Source organism: Anolis carolinensis, unplaced genomic scaffold, assembly GCF_035594765.1.
Source record: "Anolis carolinensis isolate JA03-04 unplaced genomic scaffold, rAnoCar3.1.pri scaffold_10, whole genome shotgun sequence".
Lineage (NCBI taxonomy): Eukaryota > Metazoa > Chordata > Lepidosauria > Squamata > Dactyloidae > Anolis > Anolis carolinensis.
Genome location: NW_026943821.1, coordinates 14,991,599 through 15,014,184, shown reverse-complemented (window position 1 = coordinate 15,014,184; position 22,586 = coordinate 14,991,599). Strand labels below are relative to the sequence as shown.

The 22,586-nt window shown below is 40.8% G+C and overlaps 2 protein-coding genes across 2 annotated transcripts; one reads left to right on the top strand and one right to left on the bottom strand.

The window, feature by feature from the left end:
• Positions 1-2,858: 2,858 nt before the first annotated feature.
• On the top strand, positions 2,859-3,854 carry LOC100567674 (free fatty acid receptor 2-like). Its single transcript, XM_003225090.4, has one exon. The coding sequence runs from the start codon at positions 2,859-2,861 to the stop codon at positions 3,852-3,854; it is 996 nt and encodes a 331-aa protein (XP_003225138.1).
• Positions 3,855-15,142: 11,288 nt separating this feature from the next.
• LOC100567872 (free fatty acid receptor 2) lies at positions 15,143-22,141 on the bottom strand. Its single transcript, XM_003225091.4, has 2 exons — positions 21,813-22,141; positions 15,143-19,443 (listed from the first exon to the last, which is right to left on the bottom strand). Exon 2 carries the CDS (start codon positions 19,430-19,432, stop codon positions 18,416-18,418), a length of 1,017 nt encoding a protein of 338 aa, XP_003225139.1. The 5' UTR covers positions 19,433-19,443; positions 21,813-22,141; the 3' UTR covers positions 15,143-18,415.
• Between the last annotated feature and the right edge of the window lie 445 nt (positions 22,142-22,586).

The window sequence follows — 22,586 nt, the reverse complement described above, 5'->3', positions numbered from 1 at the left end:
TTATATTTCAACAATATGCTTTACAATTTCCTATATGGGTTGAAGCTTTTTTGCAAGAGAGGCACATTTTGGTCCAAAGCTTATGACTTCTTTTTCTGGACTAAAACCCTGAGAGGTCTCCGGCCAACACAATTACTGATAAGAAACTATGAGCATTTTGATTTCATTTCATTAAGAGGCCCTCTTCATAGAATCATAGAATCGTAGAGTTGGAAGAGACCTCACTGGTCATCCAGTCCAACCCCTTGCAAGAAGCAGGAAAATCTCATTCAAAGCACCCCTGACAGATGGCCATCCAGCCTCTGCTTAAAAGCTTCCAAAGAGCCTCCACCACAGTCTGGGGGAGAGAGTTCCACTGCCAAACAGCCCTCACAGTGAGAAAGTTCTTCCTGATGTTCAGGTGGAATCTCCTTTCCTGTAGTTTGAAGCCATTGTTCCACGTCCTAGTCTCCAGGGCAGCAGAAAACAAGCTTGCTCCCTCCTCCCTATGACCTCCCCTCACATATTTGTACATGGCTATCATGTCTCGTCTCAGCCTTCTCTTCTGCAGGCTAAACATATCCAGCTCTTTAAGCCACTCCTCATAGGGCTTGTTCTCCAGACCCTTGATCATTTCAGTCGCCCTCCTCTGGACGCTTTCCAGCTTGTCAACATCTCCCTTCAACTGCGGTGCCCAGAACTAGACACAGTGTGATTCCAGGTGTGGCCTGACCAAGGCAGAATAGAGGGGGAGCAGGACTTCCCTGGATCTAGACACTATACTCCTATTGATGCAGGCCAAAATCCCATTCGCTTTTTTAGCTGCCGCATCACATTGTAGGATCATGTTTAACTTTTTCTCCATGAGGACTCCAAGGTCTTTTTCACATGTACTGCTGTTGAGCCAGGCGTGCCCCATTCTGTATCTTTGATTTCCATTTTTTCTGCCGAAGTGAAGTATCTTGCATTTGTCCCTGTTGAACTTCATTTTGTTAGTTTCGGCCCATCTCTCTAGTCTGTTAAAATCGTTTTGAATTCTGCTCCTGTCTTCTGGAATGTTGGCTATCCCTCCCAGTTTGGTGTCATCTGCAAACTTGATGATCGTGCCTTCTAACCCTTCGTCTAAGTCGTTAATAAAGATGTTGAACAGAACCGGGCCCAGGACGGAACCCTGCCCTCCTCTGGACGCTTTCCAGCTTGTCAACATCTCCCTTCAACTGTGGTGCCCAGAATTGGACACGGTATTCCAGGTGTGGTCTGACCAGGGCAGAATAGAGGGGTAGCATGACTTCCCTGAATCTAGATGCTATACCCCTATTGATGCAGGCCAGAATCCCGTTGGCTTTTTTTTTTTGCTGGCTTTCTTCCCTTAAACAAGTCCTGACCTTTTGGGGACTTTATTGGCTAATGTGAGCATGTTTACCCTGGTGCCACTCAGCAGTAAGGCATGCCAATCTCACCTGCAGTAAACAAGTTAACCTGTGTAAGAAGGTATTTTGTTGCTGGGGAACCTGGTTAAATGTAGTGTGGCAAAATGGTTTTCACACTGTGGAGCATGCTTACTGGGGCCTCACCTAAAAGCTTCCAGAAGCTGCTCCTTTGCCTCTTTTGGACTATTATATTCCCTTCTATCATTGGTTTGGGTGCAATGACACATAGAAATGGTAAGCACTGCAGGCAGGATTCCCCTAATGTGCAAGATTCTGGGGAAAGCTGGTTCCTTTGTTAATTTTGGAATCTTTTTATAGCTTTGGGAAAGAGTGCAACCCAAATATTATTGTTAGTCTTTATGAGATTAGTTTCACTGAAAAAAGTTCTTTACATGTGTGTCCTTCACCAATAATATATTAGCAGTGAGATGTGGTTATTGGAATTATTTTCCATATTAGTATCATGATGACACCATTGAGCATTATGTCTATTCACATTTGTGAAAAATGACATGACAGGACACTTGTGCTTTCAAGAAGAGTCATTAACTATATATATATCCTTTTCTGGTTGGTGTTCTTTAGAAAATAAACTTTCCAGTAGTTACTGGAGTGTACATCCTTCCTGAATCTCTCAAGCTGTTTTGTCAGCCCCAACGGAAGCGACATCATATGACACATCATTCAAACAAACATTTTTTTTAAAAAAAAGTGTAAAGGTCTGGTTGACATCTATATAGGGTTGATGTTCAAAATGTGGAAAAAAATCATTTCTGAAAGATAGGCTGTAATATATTATTTTTATTGGAGTCATTTTTCATACTCTTAAGTAATGTTTTCCCAAAACTAATAATTAGAAAGCTGCATTAAAACCTATAAATATTAACATATATTGTTGGTGTACAGTAAGAATTACACATTCAGATTATCTCAGCACATCACTGCCAGCACTAGGCTGGATGCATCACTTTGCATCGTCCAAAAGGTCACTCTGCATTTATCACACAACTTGGGCCTGTGTATGCCACCAACAAGATCTTGGACCAAGAATATGAGCTTTAATAACTAACCTTTTCATGCTTTGACCTGTGCTCCCAATTTTGGCCCAATGGTAATACAGTTAGAAAACGCCAAAGAGATCTGTTCCTGTTTTCCATTCCTCTTTCCTGTCCACCTCATCAATCCAAGTGTATTCAGAGCCCAATGGGCCATTCATAATGCCTGCTTTTACAGGGCTTACCGGGAAGTTTATGACTTTATTGCCTTGGTACAAGGTCGTCCTCACTGAACAATCTTTCATGGCCCATTTCACCTTGATTTCTGCTTGCTTCATGCTTTTCACATCCATTCCTTACTCTATCACTCAACTACTTTGAACTAAACCCAATACATCCTTAACACTGCAAGCTGTTGCAGAATGGATAAAGGAGACTAGTAGGAGAGGGGCAAATGAAAACCAATGTCTTGGGCTCAACCTACACTCTGATCCCTGATGCTATGGGAGCCTGGAAGATCATCTCCTTGGTTGTCTATGGGACCACCTTCCTTCTGGGGCTGCCCTCCAATGTCCTAGCTCTCTATGTCATTTATTGCCGCGCCAAGGTACGTGTGACACCCAACCTCATCTACATGATCAACCTGTGCATCTCTGACCTGGTGTTTGTTCTCATCCTACCCTTGAAGATGCTGGCAGTGGGGAAAGGGAACTGGGCCCTGCCAGGCTTCTTCTGTGCTCTTTACAATTTAATCCATTTTGGCACAATCTATGCCAGTGTCTGTTTTCTGACTGTTGTTGGTGTGGGACGCTTTCTGGGAGTTGTTTTCCCTATCCAGTATCAGATTTACAAGAAGCCTTGTTACTCATGTCTAGTTTCTCTCGTGATATGGACCATAGTAGGATTCCATGGGATTCTCCTCTTTGTCCTGGAGAGCACCAAGGATCTTAGTCCCAGACTCTTTGCTGATGACACCTTGACTTGTTATAGCAACTTTACTGAGGAGCAGATGACCTTGTTGCTTCCTATTCGGCTGGAGCTGTCTGTAGTACTGTTCTTCCTCCCCTTGGCCATCACTTTTTTTTGCTATGCTGCCTGCATCTGGGTCCTGGTTGGATCACATCTCCATGTGCAGAAGAAGCGCCGTGCAGTGCGGGTGGCGGTGGCCACTCTCTCTGTCTTTGTCCTCTGCTTTGGCCCTTACAACATATCCCACGTCGTGGGCTTCGTCCTCAGAAGAGATCTCTGGTGGCGTAGCGTGGCTCTCCTCCCAAGTGCCTGCAATGCTTTCCTGGATCCTCTTGTATTCTACTTCCTATCTACTGCTGTGGATGATGGGATAATCCAAGTGTGGCAATCCCTGAAGGGAAAATGTAGTTCGCTTAGGATGAAAATTTCTTTGACCCATGGAAAACAAGGAAACCAACAAAAAGCTTTGAGCATTGCCTGAGTGACTGAAAATTCACTTTCTTTACCATTCTGTCTCACTCTTGTGGTCTCCAAAATATTAGATGGGAAAATTACACATGGAACAATATATCATCAATTAATCATACAGCTGTCACTTTGTAAAGGATATTAGGAGGTGAGATGTCAAGAGGAACAACAATGAATTATGGTGAACATGGATGTAGCATGTTTTAAGGACATCATCTCAATAACTGAATGAGGTAGGAAACCAGGGCAAAAGAAGATGCAGTTTTAGAACTACAGGTTTTATTTATCACAGTGAACCATCTGTTGTACTGAAAGACTAAATTGAAATGTGGGTAAGGATTTGTTGTTAATTTTCAGAAAAGTTACATGCACTGATCATGGATTCATGGTGGATCACCAATCTTGGATGACACATGAGTTTCACATTAATTTGGGGCCAAATGTCACATTATGCAGGGTATTTGTTGTTGAATCTTTAAGAAGGAAGGAAGGATATGTACCAAATAAGAACTGAAGCATTATCTTACAAAGTATAGAGGAATATCCCTAAGGGAACCTGAGAACATTCAACTAAACAATGCCTACTTCTGGAACTAAATGAAAAAGATCTTACTGTTTTTATGTAATCAAGGGCTACGATGACCATCCTTACTATGTGATCAACTACATGTTAAATGTATGTTGGTTTGTGTATGTGTGTGGGTTCTATACATGGAGATCCAAACTATAGAGGGTGCTTCTTTTTTTCAAAAAAGTAATTACTATTTAGCATGATCTTTATGGGAATGAAATAATCTGTCCCAAACATGAGGTTGTCTACATGGGACAGCAATTGAGCTGGGGTTGTTGCTGTTGGTGTCATTCTTTTATGTAAGTAGAGCAGTTAATCCTCCCCAGATTTCACTAACATTTATGTCATTTCTTCCTCCTGTGATGGCTCAAAGGTGGAGATAGATAATGTTACCAAAGTACTAAGTTCTCCCTTTTAGAATGAGAAAGGAATGCCTTAAGAAAGTATCTATCCTATTGCTCTGCTTTGCTCAGAAGGAAAAGACAGGATGAGACACAGGAGCCTGGAGAAAGATTCCCAAAAAGAATGTTGGAAGTTGGAATCTGATAGAAATCCAAAATATTTCAGTATGAAGTAGTCCTATAAGCTGAGCCAGATATCCATCTCTGTCCACCACCATTCATAATGTCCTGTAAAATAATATGTATATTCAGTCCTCATTTACCTTCCTTTAGGTTTTTCCTTTTTGAAAAAAGTAACTTGCAAACTTGGTCTTGTAGGTGAGTGGCTTGTGAAGGTGACACACGGGAAAAATAGAAATAGAAATAATAATTGTTTCCATCTCCTAAATGTTGTAAAAGCAATACAACATTTAGGAGGTGGAAACAATTATCATTTCAGTAGACTTAAATCTTCACCCCGGTGGCGCAGTGTGTTAAAGCACTGAGCTGCTGAACTTGAAGACCGAAAGGTCCCAGGTTCAAATCCCGGGAGCGGAGTGAGCACCCGCTGTAAGCTCCAGCTCCTGCCAACCTAGCAGTTCGAAAACATGCAAATGTGAGTAGATCCGGTGGGAAGGTAACGGCGGTCCATGCAGTCATGCTAGCCACATGACCTTGGAGGTGTCTACAGACAACGCCGGCTCTTCGGCTTAGAAATGGAGATGAGTACCAACCCCAGAGTCAGACATGACTGGACTTAACATCAAGGGAAACCTTTACCTTTACCTAGACTTAAATCAAGGAAAAGTTTCATGAAAACCACCACTCCTCTAAATGTTCCTCCAGCAACAGAAAGAATATTCCTTTGGGCAGCAAAATCAGGCAATTCCAACTGGATGGCTCCCCACGAGGGTCTTTCTCCAGGGGCAAACCAAGAATGGGCAACTTGGAAGTCTCTGAACAGACTCAGAAATGGTGTTGGGAGATCAAAAGACAACCTGGCTAAATAACACTACCTAGAAGAATCCTCCGCCTTGTGCTACTGGAGCAGAACAAACAACTCCACATTTGTATGCTTGCCCACAATGCCCTGCCTCATGCACAGAGGAAGAACTGCTTAAAGCTACAGGCAATGCAGTCACTGTTGCCTGCTTTTGGTCTGAAACTATTTAGCTGCTTGTGATCCCTTTATTCATCAGTTTTAAACTTATTTATTTATGCAATTCTTTTGACACAAAATAAATCAATCTCCTAAATTACATTTTCCAGGATTGCTTAGTAAGATAATTAGTCCATTGCAATTTCATGTGTAAATGTTCCCCATTCAGATACTTGTAATTAACTTGAGTGCAAATCATGTCACAGCTTTGTCTGGCTTATTTGATCTATAAACATCTGTTAACCTATGGAGTCTTGTATTAATGTTAGATGCACAGATTGTTATCATCATCATTTGCTTGTTCATAAAAAAATCTCAGCCATTTTTTCTTTTTTCTTTACTTGGGTAAGTGCTTATTTATTGATCGTGTCAGAAGCGAACAGAGGGTACAAGTTGTAATGCATTTGAAAATGCAAAGTTTAAAAACTTGACATTATACTAAATGTCCTTTGACCTGTAGCTGGCCACTTGGAGTGCCTCTGGAGTTGCTGTAAGAAGGTCCTCCATTGTGCATGTGACAGGACTCAGACTGCATTGTAATTCCAGACAGGAATCAATCAGGTGCAGCTAATGACTCTGAACAAAGGATTCCCCCAGGCCAGGATGCAAGGCTGGGAAGGGCATTAAATGCTAACAAAGATGATTAATTACAACATTCACACTGGCCTCCAACAGACAAGAGTTCTCCCCCCCCCCCCCCCACCCAGGAACTTCTACAGATATATAAACCTTCCTTGCTTAGTTTCCCCATACTTCACAACCTCTGAGGATGCGTGCCATAGATGTGGGCGAAATGTCAGAAGAGAATACTTCTGGAACATGGCCATACAGCCTAGAAAACATACAACAACCCAATAGGTGGTCTGTTGCTCTGTCTTTTCCATGCTTGTATGCCGTAAGTTCTGATTCAACTATTCAGGGCCAACACTGAGCTACACTATCAAATTAACTATCATATTCATCAGCCACTCTGGGCAATGTTTTGGTTAAAGAGAAGGTTATACATTCTGTACTATACATACATATTAGGACTCTAAAGTTCTACAATTCAGCAAGAGCAGCATCCTATGATTTTGCCAATTGCACTACTTCTCAAAATGTCCAGGTGAGAAATTAGCCCATCTATATATATAAAAAGGTAATGAAATTTCGGCCTAGGAGAAAACAACAAAACTGCACATCCCAGAAACACTAAACTTGGCAGCACAACCCCTCATCCATGCCTCTACGTTCATACAACAAAAAGAAAAGAAAAATAAAGTCCTAATTAGAGGGAGAGGAATAATTGTTTTTATCCAATTGCTGCCAGTTAGAAGGCTAAGCTCCGCCCACTTGGTCTCCTAGCAACCCACTTAGCCCAGGGGACAGGCAGAGTTAGGTCTCACTTAGGCCTCTTCCACACTGCCTATAAGATACATATTATCTGATTTTAACTGGATTATACGGCAGTGTAGACTCAAGGCCCTTCCACACAGCTATATAACCCATTTATAATCTTATATTATCTGCTTTGAACTGGATTATCTTGACTCCACACTGTCATATAATCCACTTCAGTGTGCAGTCGGACACAACTGGGCTCAATGTCAGGAGAAAACCTTTACCCTTTACCTTAACTACCACCAATTCCTCAATACTTTATTTCCCATAACACCATACTTCGCCACAGCAACGCGTGGCCGGGCACAGCTAGTTTCTTTATAACACAGTTTTCCTTCATCTCTGTTTTAACAAATGTGTATCCTATTCTGATCACTTAGGTTGAGTCGTTTGTAATTTTTTTAAAAAAATTAACAAAGGAGAGTTTGCAAGTTGACAACAATGTTTTCAATATGGAAAAGATTTCTTGGATGTTCTAGTGATAATTTGTGCCCTATGAACTCAAACGTTCAATGCAAGACAGATCATCTACCCGATCTTGACTGCACAGTCATTCTTTCTCTCCCACCTCCTAAGCATGCTTCTTTAAGTCCCACCATCACCACAAGCTGCCTTCTCGGTGGCTGCCTCTCGACTACCAGGAATTGCTGTGTTTTATGTAGTTTGATGATTTTATTGGTTTTAACAATGTATTTTTTTAAATATTTGTATGTTTAATTCTATTTTAATGTTTATATGTGTTAGGCTTTAATTCACATATTGTTATGGTTTTAATGTTAGCTGCTTTGAGTCTCCTTTGGCAGGAGCTACAAATAAGATGGGAGCTACAGTGCAGCAACATCTGGAGAACTACAGCTTCCACACACCTGCTTTAAAGGTGTGTTATTCCGATGCATTGCAGCCTTATGTTTACTTCCTTCCCTTACTATAAATCTAGTAAAGGGGAAATGGGAAATATGATGCTGTCACCCTTTGGAGTGTCTCTCTTGCCTAGTATGGAATAAGAGAACCTAAAAATATATAACCGGTGATGATGTAACATTGCAGACTTCTCCAACATGACGTATGGTAAGAAGAGGAAAAAGTAGATGGGTTTCTCATAAGGTACGGTGGTGATGGTAGATCTCATGAGAGTGGGGTGGCCTTAGTCTGAACTTTGAAGGATTTATCCAAGGCGCAAGTCCTATATTGGTGATAAGAATCCTGCCTATCCCAACTGGTTAGTTGGAAATGTATGGATGTCCCAGGTTTGAATCCCGGGAGTAGAATGAGCGCCCGCTGTTAGCCCCAGTTCCTACCAACCTAGAAGTTCGAAAACATGCAAATGTGAGTAGATCAATAGGTACTGCTCTGGCAGGAAGGTAACAGAGCTCCATGCAGTCATGCCAGCCACATGACCTTGGAGATGTCTATGGACAATGCCGGCTCTTCAGCCTAGAAATGGAAATGAGCACCAACCCCCAGAGTTAGTCACGACAGGTCTTAATGTCAGGGGAAACCTTTACCTTTACTTATGGATGTCCCTGTTTGACTTTTCCTCTGTGTAATCCATTAGTAACTAAATGGCAGCTGTTATTCATAGTTATCCATTCTTTCCCTGATATATTGACATGGGAGTTTCATGAATTTGACTGTAAAGCTCATACATGCAAACCCTTTATACATACAGCCTCAGTGCACACAACTCTGCATGTATTTATCAGTGTCTGATCCAAATTAAAGTGGTGGATATATATGAAATACATTGGTTAGTCTTAAAGATACTACAAGATGAGTGCTTTATTTTGCCACCACCCTCCTTTTAATACTGCAGATGAACCTAAATTCCTTTTTCAAGTCAAATAACAGGAGCTATGTTTAACACTACCTCCGGTGGCTCAGTGTGTTAAAGCACTGAGCTGCTGAACTTGCAGACCGGAAGGTCCCAGGTTCAAATCCGGGAGCGGAGTGAGCGCCCGCTGTAAGCTCCAGCTCCTGCCAACCTAGCAGTTTGAAAACATGCCAATGTGAGTAGATCAATAGGTACCGCTCTGGCGGGAAGGTAATAGTAATAATAATAATAATAATAATAATAATAATAATAATAATTATTATTATTATTATTATTATTATTATTATTATTATTTATACCCCGCCACCATCTCCCCAACGGGGACTCGGGGCGGCTTACATGGGGCCATGCCCCAAACAATACAATATAAACAGCATATAAAAGAACAGCACATCACAATACAATAAGCAATACAATAAATAATGTAATGGCTTTCCATGCAGTCATGCCAGCCACATGACCTTGGAGGTATCTATGGACAACGCCGGCTCTTCGGCTTAGAAATGGAGATGAGCACCAACCCCCAGAGTCAGACACGACTGGACTTAACGTCAGGGGAAACCTTTACCTTTACTTATGATTAACACACATACATTTGTGCATAATACAGTGTGGGAGAATCTCATTGAGCTGAGTGGCATGTTATTTCCCCCAAATAGGAGTTATTTCCCTCCTCTTGTGCAAATAAGATCCAGAATTGCAAATGTTAAGGTGAGCATACATAGAATGATTGTGAAACAGGGTTGGCAACGTTATGCTGCCAGTCAAAAGTGAAACTTGTATTAAGTAACAGCAGCAGCATGTGCTAAATGTATTATTCATTAATTTCCCCATCCCAATCTTTTATCCTAACTTTGAAATAGACAGATGTTGGCCTGATATACAATGTAGTTTTGGGCAGAAGGGGGTTGATACAAATATATACAATGAATCTGAGGGTCAAATATCAGAGTTAGGAAGGGGATTAAACCCAACCAGTTTCATTATGGAGTGCCTACACAGTCACCCCAGGAACCGGTTTGAGGTTGGGATGTTGGTCAATGGCCACAGTATCTACTGACTGTGGACTGGAACTGAATCTAGAAATTGTTTTGTTTTTTAACCTAATACCCTGATATGTGCTGATGCACATTTCCATGTTCATTTGAGATCAACACTAGACTGTGACAAGGCACAGAAAATGAGAAAAAGCGGCAGTAAGTGAGTGTTGTCATGGGAATGATATGGTTTACTCTGTCAGGTGAGTAATTGTTTTCCTTCTGGCCAGGTGTTTCATTGTTTTCAAACATGTGTCAGCAGTGATGGTGTCCTGACAAGCACCCCACATATTTCATTTTCAGATTTGAACCATGCATGGGATGTACTCTTCTCGCATATTGCAGACTTTCAGGTAGGTTTTTAAAAACTGTTTCTGGCTTAATGCAGCAGCACACACTGGGGATGTATATTTTGTGTACATTCTTCTCTGAAACAGCCTTTGAACTGTATTATAGTGTCAGTGTAGAGCTGACTAGAGATTTTGAAAGAATGGGAAAAGTGGTCTGTGTACAAGCAGATATATGAAACAGTTGGCATTTGTTTATAAACATATAATTGTTGGTTGGAGCCTCCGGTTGTGCAGCGGGTTAAACCATTGTGCTTCTGAACTTCCTTCCTGAGGTTGGCAGTTCGAATCCAGGGAGCAGAGTGAGTTCCCACTGTTAGCCCCAGCTTCCACCAACCTAGCAGTTCAAAAACATGCAAATGTGAGAACAATAGGCAGAAAGGTAATGGCGCTTCATGCAGTCATTCCGGCCACATGACTTTGGAGGTGTCTATGGACAACATTGGTTCTTTGGCTTAAAAATGGAGATGGGCACCAACCCTCAGAGTTGGATGTGACCAGACTTAATGTCAACGGAAAACCTTTACCTTAATTGTTGGTTGTTATATACCTTCCACTTTTCATTGTATTTCAAGACTATCATTGGGGATTTTTTTGGTGAGATTTATTTAGAAGAAAGATGTGTTGTTACTTTCCTGTTAGCATGAGAGCATGATTTCCCAATGGGTTTTCACAGTTGAGTGGAAATACAAACCCTGGTGTTCTGCAGTTGTAGTCCAACACTCAGATCATTACATCACATCGACTTTTTCAATAAACACATAGATACTTAAACTGAATTTGCAAAAAAAAAATGAAATACCATTCTAAAGAAAAAGAAAAAAAATGTTTCCCTTGAAAACTTAAGTACATTTCTACTAGGGCTCTCCCAATATTTAGGACTTCAAGCCTTCCATGATCCCCATACAGCATGAAGGGGTTTTCTTTATAGTACGTGCTTCACACCAACACCTAGTGATCTTTTTCCTCTTTCAAAATATCATCATTTTGGTTGTAAATCTGCTTCCTTATTTGGTCTAAACCTCAAAGGATTCAGCAGACCTCAGTGGTGTTTCTTGGTGCAAGGGTTTGCAAAGCATTCTCTAGAATGTCTGGGAGACAAGTTATTGCAGAAGTTATTTATTTATTTATTTATTTATTTACCGTATTTATATTCCGCCCTTCTCACCCCGAAGGGGACTCAGGGCGGATCACATTATACACACATAGGGCAAACATTCAATGCCCATAAACACATCAAACAGAGACCAAGACAGACAGACGCCGAGGCAATTTAACCTTCTCCTGAGAGGATGTTCGATTCTGGCCACAGGGGGGAGCAGCTGCTTCATCATCCACTCTGACAGCACTTCCTCATTCCAGGTCGTAAATTAGTTAAACTTGCCTCCCCACTTTTTTTAATAAGTGGTACCTTATTTCCTATTTGATAGATGCAACTATCTTTCGGGTTGCTAGGTCAGCAACGAGCAGGGGCTATATTTTATTTTTAATTGACGGGTGCTCACCCCGCCACGGGCTGGCTCGAAATCATGACCTCATGGTCAGAGTGATTTATTGCAGCTGCTCAACAGCCTGCGCCACAGCCCGGTCCTATCTTGCTATGGCAAGAATTTAGTTTTTGAATTCTGGGAACATGTCCCCTTTAGTTTTAAGGTATGAGCAGACCTATTTTTATTTGATTATTATACTGTCATTGTTATTGTTATTGTTATTGTTTTTGCTTTATATTTTAACTTGTTTATACCTGTTTACTTTTGGGCCTGGCCCCATATTAGCTGCCCTGAGTCCCTTTGGAGACATGGTGGCGGGATACAAAAATAAAGTATTGTTGTTGTTGTTGTTATTATTATTATTATTATTATTATTATTATTATTATTATTATTATTATTATTCTAGGGCAGAACTTGGAAATGTACTAGTTTAGGCTCCAATATCCAGAATACCAGGCAGCATGGCCACTGGTTTGGGTATTCTGGAAACTATAAAAAAAATGGGATTGTTCCAAAAAAGAACGTTGGAACAATCCAATTTGGGATTATATTCCCCCCAACTATAATGTTTGCTATTGATGGCCATGGTTGGAATAGGCAGTGATCATGCTCAGAGCAACAGGTAAGTATCATTTCACACTACTGAATTATACCCTGTTTCCCCGAAAATAAGACAGTGTTTTATATTAATTTTTGCTCCCAAAGTTGTGTTAGGTCTTATTTTCAGGGGCTGTCTTATTTTTCCATGAAGAAGAATTTACATTTATTGTTGAACACAAATTGTACATTTATTATATACTGTACAATAGTTGTCATCTCAAACCAGCATAACCAGACAAACTGTGAATCCCATCAAGAATTTATTACTACCATTATTTCCATGTTCTACGATCTATGGTACGTATGCTTCCAAACAAAAACTTTGCTAGGTCTTACTTTTGGGGGAGGCCTTATATTTAGCAATTCAGCAAAACCTCTACTAGGTCTTATTTTCTGGGGATGTCTTATTTTCGGGGAAACAGGGTATATAATCTTATGGTTCCACTTTAGTTACCATGGTTCCATTCTATAGAATTCTGGGATTTGGAGTTTGTGTAATACAGTAGAGTCTCACTTATCCAACACTCGCTCATCCAACGTTCTGGATTATCCAACGCGTTTTTGTAGTCAATGTTTTCAATACGTCGTGTTATTTTGGTGCTAAATTCGTAAATACAGTAATTACTACATAGCATTACTGCGTATTGAACTACTTTTTCTGTCAAATTTGTGGTTAAACATGATGTTTTGGTGCTTAATTTGTAAAATCAGAACCTAATTTGATGTGTAATACGTTTTTCCTTAATCCCTCCTTATTATCCAATATATTCACTTATCCAACGTTCTGCTGGCCCGTTTATGTTGGATAAGTGAGACTCTACTGTATTTGAATTTTAAGCCATAGAATCTAGTACCTATCCAAACTGCAAACCCAGATTTCCATAGTATGCAACCCTAGCAGATGTAGTTGAATATGGTGCTAAGGCATTGTGAAAGAGTCACAGGCTGAGGGGCTATAATTGCTGAGCCATTTTTCTAGTTGACAGCGACACAAAAGCCTTTAGATTGAGTGACAGATGAATATTGGACCTGGGACCTTTTGTAGCAGAGTTAGGCAAAGGTGGTAGGACCATACCTCCTGGTGATCCTTGTGTGGGCTGCACTGTTGCCCTAAGTTTTGTTTCTCAGCTTCTTTTGATTTGTTTCCTTATGAAGGTATGTGTGCATGTGTCCTTGTGGTCAAAATGAGAGAATGTGGGAATGCTGTTTAAATGTAATAGTTTAAAGCTCTTTGGGGCTTCTTATCACCCAAGGGAAAAAGTACTGTATTTACTGAAATCTATCACTCACCTTTTTTTGGCTAAATTGCCTTGCCAAAATTATGGTGCACATTAGATTTGTATAAAATGATCATCTTAGTGCCGAGCCAAAGCAAAAGCGGAAGCTATTTCAGGAGCCCCTGGAGCTCCTCTCTGAGGGACATCACCTTTAATTTAATTAACATGGCTTAATGCTATGTGATCCTAGGATTTGTAGTTTGGTGAGACATCCACTCTCTTTGGCAGAGAAGCTTCAAGGCCTTGTTAAATTACAGCCCCCATGACTCTATAGCATTGAACCAGGACAGTTAATGTGGATTCATTCTACATCATAGAACACCCCATTGTTTTCTTTTCCATCACTGGAAGCTTTAGTGTTCTAACACTTTTGTTTTTAAAGAAGGAATTATAATGAGGCATCAACTGTAATGGCTAAATTACAAAGAGTGCACCTTTTGGTGCTGCTCATTATATTCGTCAGCAAATACTTTTTTTTGGTTTCAGGGTTTTGAAAACTGAGGTGCACGTTAGATTCAATGGTTCATTAGACTCGAGTTAAAACCTCAGCAGACTGAAAGCCAAAACCAAGGTCACAACAACATCTGTTATAGAACTCCAACATGCTGATGACAGTGTAATCTGTGCTAATTCAGAAGAAGACCTACAAGCCACTCTAACCTCCTTTGCAGAAGCAAATGAAAAGCTTAGCTTCTCACTGAACATCGTGAAAACCAAAGTGCTCTTTCAACAGACACTAGCCAATCCCTCTGCAGTGCCAGAAATACAGTAAAAGTATATAATTAGGTTTCCGATAAAATTAGGTTTCTCTTGACTGGGTGGTTGCTTTCTTGCCTATGGACTGGGATTCTCAGGTCTGACGTCCCTTCTTGTTCCTCCTGTCCTTGCAGTCTTGTTGTAGTCGAATAATCATAGCTGGAAGACTCCATATTTCTCTACTTATAATATACTAGCTGTGCCCGCCGGCCATACGTTGCTGTGGCGAAGTATGGTGGTATGGGAAATAAAGTATTGAGGAATTGGTGGTAGTTAAGGTAAAGGGTAAAGGTGTGGAGTCCAGATAATCCAGTTAAAGCAGATAATATAAGATTATATGGGTTATATAGCTGTGTGGAAGGGCCTTGAGTCTACACTGCCATCTAATCCAGTTAAAATCTGATAATCTGTATTTTATAGGCAGTGTGGAATAGGCCTAAGTGAGGCCTAACTCTGCCTGTCCCCTGGGTGATTGGGTTGCTAGGAGACCAAGTGGGCGGAGCTTAGCCTTCTAACTGGCAGCAATTGGATAAAAACAATTATTCCTCTCCCTCTAATTAGGACTTTATTTTTCTTTTCTTTTTGTTGTATCAACCTAGAGGCATGGATGATGGGTTGTGTTGTCAATTTTTGAGGTTGTGGGGTGTTTAGTTTTGTTGTTTTGGAGGTCGCCAGGATTCCATCACTCTTTTATATATATAGATGTTTATTTGTTTTTATAATAAATAATTTTCCATCTTGCATTTCTTCAGTCCATGGCTCAACAAATTGAAAAAAGTGCAACTTAAAAAAAACCCCTCCAGTTTGGACAAAAGCATTAAAAAGCCAATTAAACAATTATATGTACACAAAGTTAAATAAGTCTAAAATACATTTAAAACATATTCAAAAGCTACAAACACAACAAATCCATTGCACAAAATCTTCCTGCCTTAAAAGTTTTAACCAAAGGTTTGCCTCAGTGAAATGTTCTTTGCTAGTCAAAAACAGCCCCCCCCCCCCCCCGTTTACTTATGACAGTAACTATTCAAGGCACCCATCTCATATACAAAACCAACAAGAGACTTTTGGTACTAAGCCAAGAAGATACAGAAATTGTAACTCTTAGCTTGTAACTCTTACAAGCGGATGAAAAAGGAGATCTCCATATTCTGAGACCCTCCATTGGTTTGATGCAGTCTTAGGCATTTTGACAACTTTTTTGGTTTAATTATTTATTAATGTCTTTATCACATTTCAAGGAATTTAAAGGAACATGTATGGTTCTTTATCTCATACAGGCACATATCGTAACCATACACCACCCCTGTGAAGAAGGTTGGGCTAAGAGAGCTGGCATGAAAACACCTATGGACTTCATGGCTCACTTTAGTTACTGTTGTTCCCCAAACACTCACAAACATAGCTTCTCTTTACAAAACAAATGAGGAATAGCTTATGAAAATAATAAAAATATATATAACACCATATAACAATTCACGTTACTGTTAAAAAGACTAAAATCAAGGTCATCGTCCGGGCTTCTTGGACATCTATCCCCTGCCCCATGGATGTTCTTTTCCAACTGAATTTGTGTTTTGGCTTGATCCAACTCTCTTGAGCTAACAGGTCTATGTGTGCTCTGTGTGGCCACAAGAAATAAAAATCAGATGTTGAATTGGTTTAAGAAATGTTATGGCTGATCCAAAACTCCTCAAAAAAGACCAAGACACCTCTCCAAATGATAATTTGCCCAACTGGCTCGAGACAAATTGATGTAACACAGTAGCTTGGCTTGCAAAAATCAGCTAGGAATGTTTTCAAGGATTTTTACTTTTCAATATTTCTTGAAAGATATAGGAAGAGATGGAGAGACAGCTTTTAAAAACAAGACATATTCGGTATTGTGGGTTATTTTATGGCACGTACACTCAGTTTATGTGACGCATTGTTGAAGACAGGTTAGACCTGGCAAGTAATTCATCTGAATCAATATTGTGTTCACAGCATAACACCACCACAAGATCTTCCAGTTTGTAAGAGACCCTTGGCAAACAGTCTGACGTGGAAAGGGTTCTTTAAAGGAAGAAACCCCCCGATAAACACAATCTTCTGTTTGTTGTCGATAAAAAGAGTCAAGAGAACAACCAGTCATTGAAGGCAACAGTAGCCAGATTTCTCATTCAAAAGGCAGATCTGAATGTCTCAGTGCATGATTTCAAATGTTGCATTTACATACAGAAATAAGTACATTTGATAGGTTTGGGATTTGAATATTTGTTTGACAGTTTCTTTCAGGTGTGCTCTTGAGCAGAGATGAACAGGAAGCAGATTAGTTAAACGTACTGGTAGATCCTGCAATAATTAGAAGGGCTCCAATAGTTTACAAATATCAGTCATAGCCAGAAATCTCTATATTCTTATTATATCAGAGAAATTTTCAAGCAGTAGATCCTTGTAAGGAAAAACTGAGAGTGTCACTCAGTTTTGGCACTGAAAACAAATGCCTAGCTGAAAAGGGTTGAATGAATAGTAATGCCTCCACCTTCATTACTTGAGTTTGGATGGGAATATTTTAATAAATCAAATGCAGAAATAATCCTTAGGATGTGCTCTTTAGCTACCACTATTCACTTTTCCACATAATCACCAGAAAATTGGATACATTTCTGCCACCGATGAACAAGTTTTCTGAAACCATCATGGCAGAAGTCAACACTCTGTTTCCGCAACCAGCGTCTCACAGTACCCATCGTGCACAGATCTTCCGATAGCCAAGCAAAGCAATAATGTGACCCACACGTTCTTGTGAAATGCTGATTACACTTGAAATTTCTCTCTAAGTGATACGACGATCATCCTCAATCAATCCGTCAACCTTTTTCTTGTGAAACTCAGTCCAACTGTTTGTCACGCAAGTCAGATGTTCCCACCTCAACATTTTTAAACTTACTCGTCCAACAACGTGCAGTACTCACATCAACACAATAACCATAAACAGCTTGCATTCTCTGATGAATCTCCTTTGGGGTGACACCTTCTGCTGTCAAGAATTCAATGACTGCACGTTGCTTAATTCGCATTGACCGACTGTCTGCATGGGGTTCCCTACTTCGCACTTTAACAACACAACCGTTCAATGCTAAGGCTTCCCCATCTGCGCAGAGTTTCATACTTTGCACTTTAACAACACAACCGTTTAATGCTAAGGCTTCCCCGTCTGCGTAGGGTTTCATACTTCGCACTTTAACAACACAACCGTTCAATGCTAAGGCTTCCCCGTCTGTGCAGGGTTTCATACTTCGCACTTTAACAACACAACCATTCAATGCTAAGGCTTCCCCGTCTGTGTAGGCTTCTCACCAAATGGAACTGTAGAGGAGAGTCTACTGAACAAGTCAGTACCTGCCACATACCAGAATAGCCATCTGTTTAGGAATTACGAAGGTGGAGGTATTATTTTTCATTCAACCCTCGTATTAAGAGAGTATCTTTGTCTCCGAGCAGTCATACTGGCCACATGATTGAGGAGGCATCTACAGACAACACCGGCTCTTTGGCTTAGAAATGGAGATGAGCATCACCCTTCAGAGTTGGATCCAACTAGACTTAATGTCAAGAGGAAACCTTTACCTTTAACTATCTTTGTCTCTGGATAGTGGGCCCCAGGGTTCTACTAACAAACCACAAAATAGATCTCAAAGCCCTTAATGTTGCTTTGGAGTCCAGATATCTTGCATTGTTTCTGACACTTATCACAAAGGGATTAATTCTCAGATATCCCAGATCTTGTATAAGGAGTCGGTGTGCTGGACCCAGCCAGCATATTTGAAACAGATGCCTGGCCAGCTCCTTCATCTTTCGCTTCTGGATTTGGAGACTTGCAACAAATCAGGCAACATGGAGATCTAATACTTGAGCAGATACGGAGCCAGAAGTCAGTAAAGCTTCGGCGGATAGTGGCAGAAGAGAAGAAAAAGATCACAGGGTCCAGGGTGGTGTTGAGGGAAGTGAGAAAAAAGGTCTCCACTCTCCAGGGAGGATTCACACCTTCAATAAAACCTATGATGTGGGATATATTGTAGGGAGCAAAAGCCAGGGAGAAATTAATGACAGTGGCCAAGGCTAAGGCCACAGCCCGTTGCTTCTTCTGGGGTTTGATGTTGGGCATGGAGGTCAGGATGCGGATCACACTGATGTAGCAGAAAAGGGTGATGATGAAAGGGATGAAGAAGAGGACAATGCAGAGCTCTAGCCGGAAAGGGAGGACGATGCTTAGCTGTTTCTCAGTGAAGTTGTCATAACATGTTTTGTTGGAGCCACTCTTCTTTGCAGTCCTGTCAGAGTATTCGACCCCATAGACAATGCTTAAGCAGTGGGAGCAGGCTAGAAACCAGATGAAGAGGCTGGCCACTTTTGCATAGGTCGGCCTGCGGTTTAACTTGTGCTTGACAGGGTGGGCAATGCAGAGATAGCGCTCCACGCTGACGCCCATGAGGAAGAGGGTGCTGAGGTAGATGCTGCTGTAGAAGATGAAATTGGCCAGCGGGCAAAGAAACTCAGGGAGAATCCAAGTGTTGTCTAAGGCAACCTCCACCATCTTGAGAGGCAAAATGAGCAGAAGAAAGAGGTCGGATATGGTCAAGTTGAGCAGAAGGATGTCTATGGGAACCGGCTTCTCTCTCACTTTCCTCAGGAATGAATAGAAAGCCAGGAGGTTGGATGGGAGTCCAGTCACAAAGGAAAAGATGTAAACAGTGAGGACCACACTTTTATCGGCCATCCTTTCAGAGTCTGGAAGTGAAAGGAGATAACATTAGAAAGCAAAATATCAAGCATGTTGCTTCTCAAGTAATAGAAAGATATGCTTGTAGTTCTTCTTGTCTCACTTTCTCAGGGAGTGTATCTCCATATGTGTTGGATAACAAATTCCGCAATTACTAGCCAATTAGCCCATAGGCATGTTGATTAAGGGTGTATCTACACTGTAGAATGAATGCTGTTTGACATCACTTTAACAACCATGGTTCAATACTATGGAACCTTGAGATCTATAGTTTGGTGATACACCAAACAGAGAACAGATTGACAGACTTTGTAAAACCAATGAGATCCTTATGAGCAACTAATGACTTTGCAAAACTACAATTCCAATAATTCCATAACATTGAGTCATGGCAGTTACATTGGTGTCATCCTAAGATGATAGCATTTATCATATCTCGAGGATACATAGTTGAAGATGAGTTTAAATACAGTAGAGTTCCAGTTATTCGACATAAACGGGCGGGCCGAATGTCGAATAATGGATCTGACGGATAATAGGGAGGCCCTATTATCCAGCAAGCCGGTTGAAGGAAGTGTCCCGTGCACATTGCTAGGTAGCTAGCAAGCTACCTAGCAAAGTGCATGAGCGCCTCTCAAGGGGCCTGGGACGTCGGATAATACGGAGTGTCGGTTAACCGGAAGTCGGTTAACCGGAACTCTACTGTACTGTCATCCCTGACAATAGCTGGAAATGATGAAATCTGACTTCAGAGAATGGGAAGAAGCCTGAAATCTAGGAGCTCATGGCGAGAAACCAGAATTGGGCCTACTCAATAACTGTGATGTCTGTATCAAAGCTTTGAGTTCTATGTGAGCTCCAATTATTTCCTTGTACCTGACTGCTCTGGGTGAAGATAGATCCTTATGAGCAACCTGTCTTTCAAGGACTTCTAATCAACACCCCCCCCCCCTATTTCTTTGAATCACCAATCTGTACATCATAAAAAACAATAATGTCCAGTTATGATAAATATACCAGTCAGTGGTTTGTAACTCTGTGTCAGTGGGGTAGCTAGAAATATACATGAATATAAGGTGACCACATTTCCTTGAACTTCGTGTCTATTAAATATACATTAATATACAGTTAGATGGTAAGATCTTTTGACCATTAAACAATGAATTGTGATTGCCTATCTTTTCAAACTTGGAATAAAAGTCTTGTTGCAACAGGAAAATCACAAAGAATCAAACAACATTAATTTTCAACTAATTGTAGCATCATGTAAACATAATTTAAAATGTATTGTCAAAAGCTTTCATGACCAGAATCACTGGGTTGCTGTGAGTCTTTCGGGCTGTATGGCCATGTTCCAGAAGCTTTCTCTCCTGATGTTTCACCCACATCTGTGGCAGGCATCCTCAGAGTTGGTGAGGTCTATTGGGAGCTAGGCAAGTGGCTTTTATATAGCTTCTGGAACATGGCCATACAGCCCGAAAAACTCATAGCAACCTAATAATTTAAAATTATCCACCTTGAAGGAGCCCCTTGTGGCACAATGGGTTAAACCGTTGTGCCAGCAGGACTGCTGACTTGAAGGTTGGGTTGCTGACCTGAAGGTTGCCGGTTTGAATCCAGGGGGAGCGCGGATGAGCTCCCTCTATCAGCTCCAGCTCCCCATGTGAGAACATGAGAGAAGCCTCCCACAAGGATGGTAAAACATCAAAACATCCAAGCATCTCCTGGGCAACATCCTTGCAGAAGGCCAGTTCTCTCACACCAGAAGCAACTTACAGTTTCTCAAGTCACTCCTGACATGAAAAAAAATCCAACCTGAGATTTAGTCCAGCCTCTAAAGGAGTGAGCCAAAGTGCTGAATAGCTTCAACACATCAGCTGTCCCATGTTTTATCATAATTTAAACACAAATTGGCCATCGATAATTATTTTGCTCAAACTCTATCAACTGCTTCTCAGTGGGAGTTAGTTCTGTGCCTTGGATGAAATACCTTTCTTATGATTATCATCTAAATTCACAGTAATGAATCGCTCACTACTGAATTTCAAAGGATGGGAAACTTTTGCAATTCTATCTGCTTTGATTCAGAACGATTATCAAATTTTAAATTTGTGTGCCGTGCCATTTGAGCTTTTTTTTGCGTAGTACAAAAGAGTCACACGGAAATGACAATCTTCTCCAACTTTTCCCTCTAAGGCTGTTAGGAATTGTGGGAGTTGAAGTCCAAAACACCTGGAGGGCCCAAGTTTGCCCATGCCTGCTCTAAGGCTTTTACCCATTTCTCTTCGGATTCAGTTCTGACAATTTTACAAGAAATATTGTCTTAATATTTTCCCCTAAATATCACAACAATTCATGCACTATGCTCTCAGCTTACTTGTATTGTAGTAGAATGATCACTCTGTTCAATCTCCACAGAGGGTTGGGTTCCAAAATTCCCCGAGAAGGTCCCGTGACAACTCTGAATTTGATCCTCACACAGCATGCAGTTGGATTCTGTGAACTGATAGAAGTGATGCCTGGTTACATGAAAGGGAGAGTCCTGAAGGAAGTGAGCTCAACAGCTGAAAAAGGAACCTATTACCCGTGGAAACAGTTTCACCTGGGAAATGACTTCGGAGAGTGGGAGGAAGTCGGTGATGCTGCAGAAGTCCAGTATTGTGCAAAGTTACCACAAAAGCCAAGCACAACCAACCCCCTTCTTGAGTTGAAAACCCTTTCAATGTCTTTTGTCCTCATCCTCATAATATGGAACTTTTACTCCCGTAGTCATAACTGAAGGAACAATCAAGATAGTGTTCCTAATAATGTCCAAAGAGGAAATTAATACTTCTTTATTACTAGGTCTGTGTGATGAATTCCCTCTACCTAAGGTTCCCTATCTGCACCTCCTGGAATTGCGCATGAATGGTGTAATAATGTGCTATGGGGAATCTATTGATTTCTTCATCTTCTATATGAACTTGGCAATGGACACATTTTTTTTGAAGGTATACATACTTTATAAAATTACAGTAGAGTCTCACTTATCCAACACTCGCTTATCCAACGTTCTGGATTATCCAACACATTTTTGTAGTCAATGTTTTCAATACATCATGATATTTTGGTGCTAAATTCGTAAATACAGTAATTACTACATAGCATTACT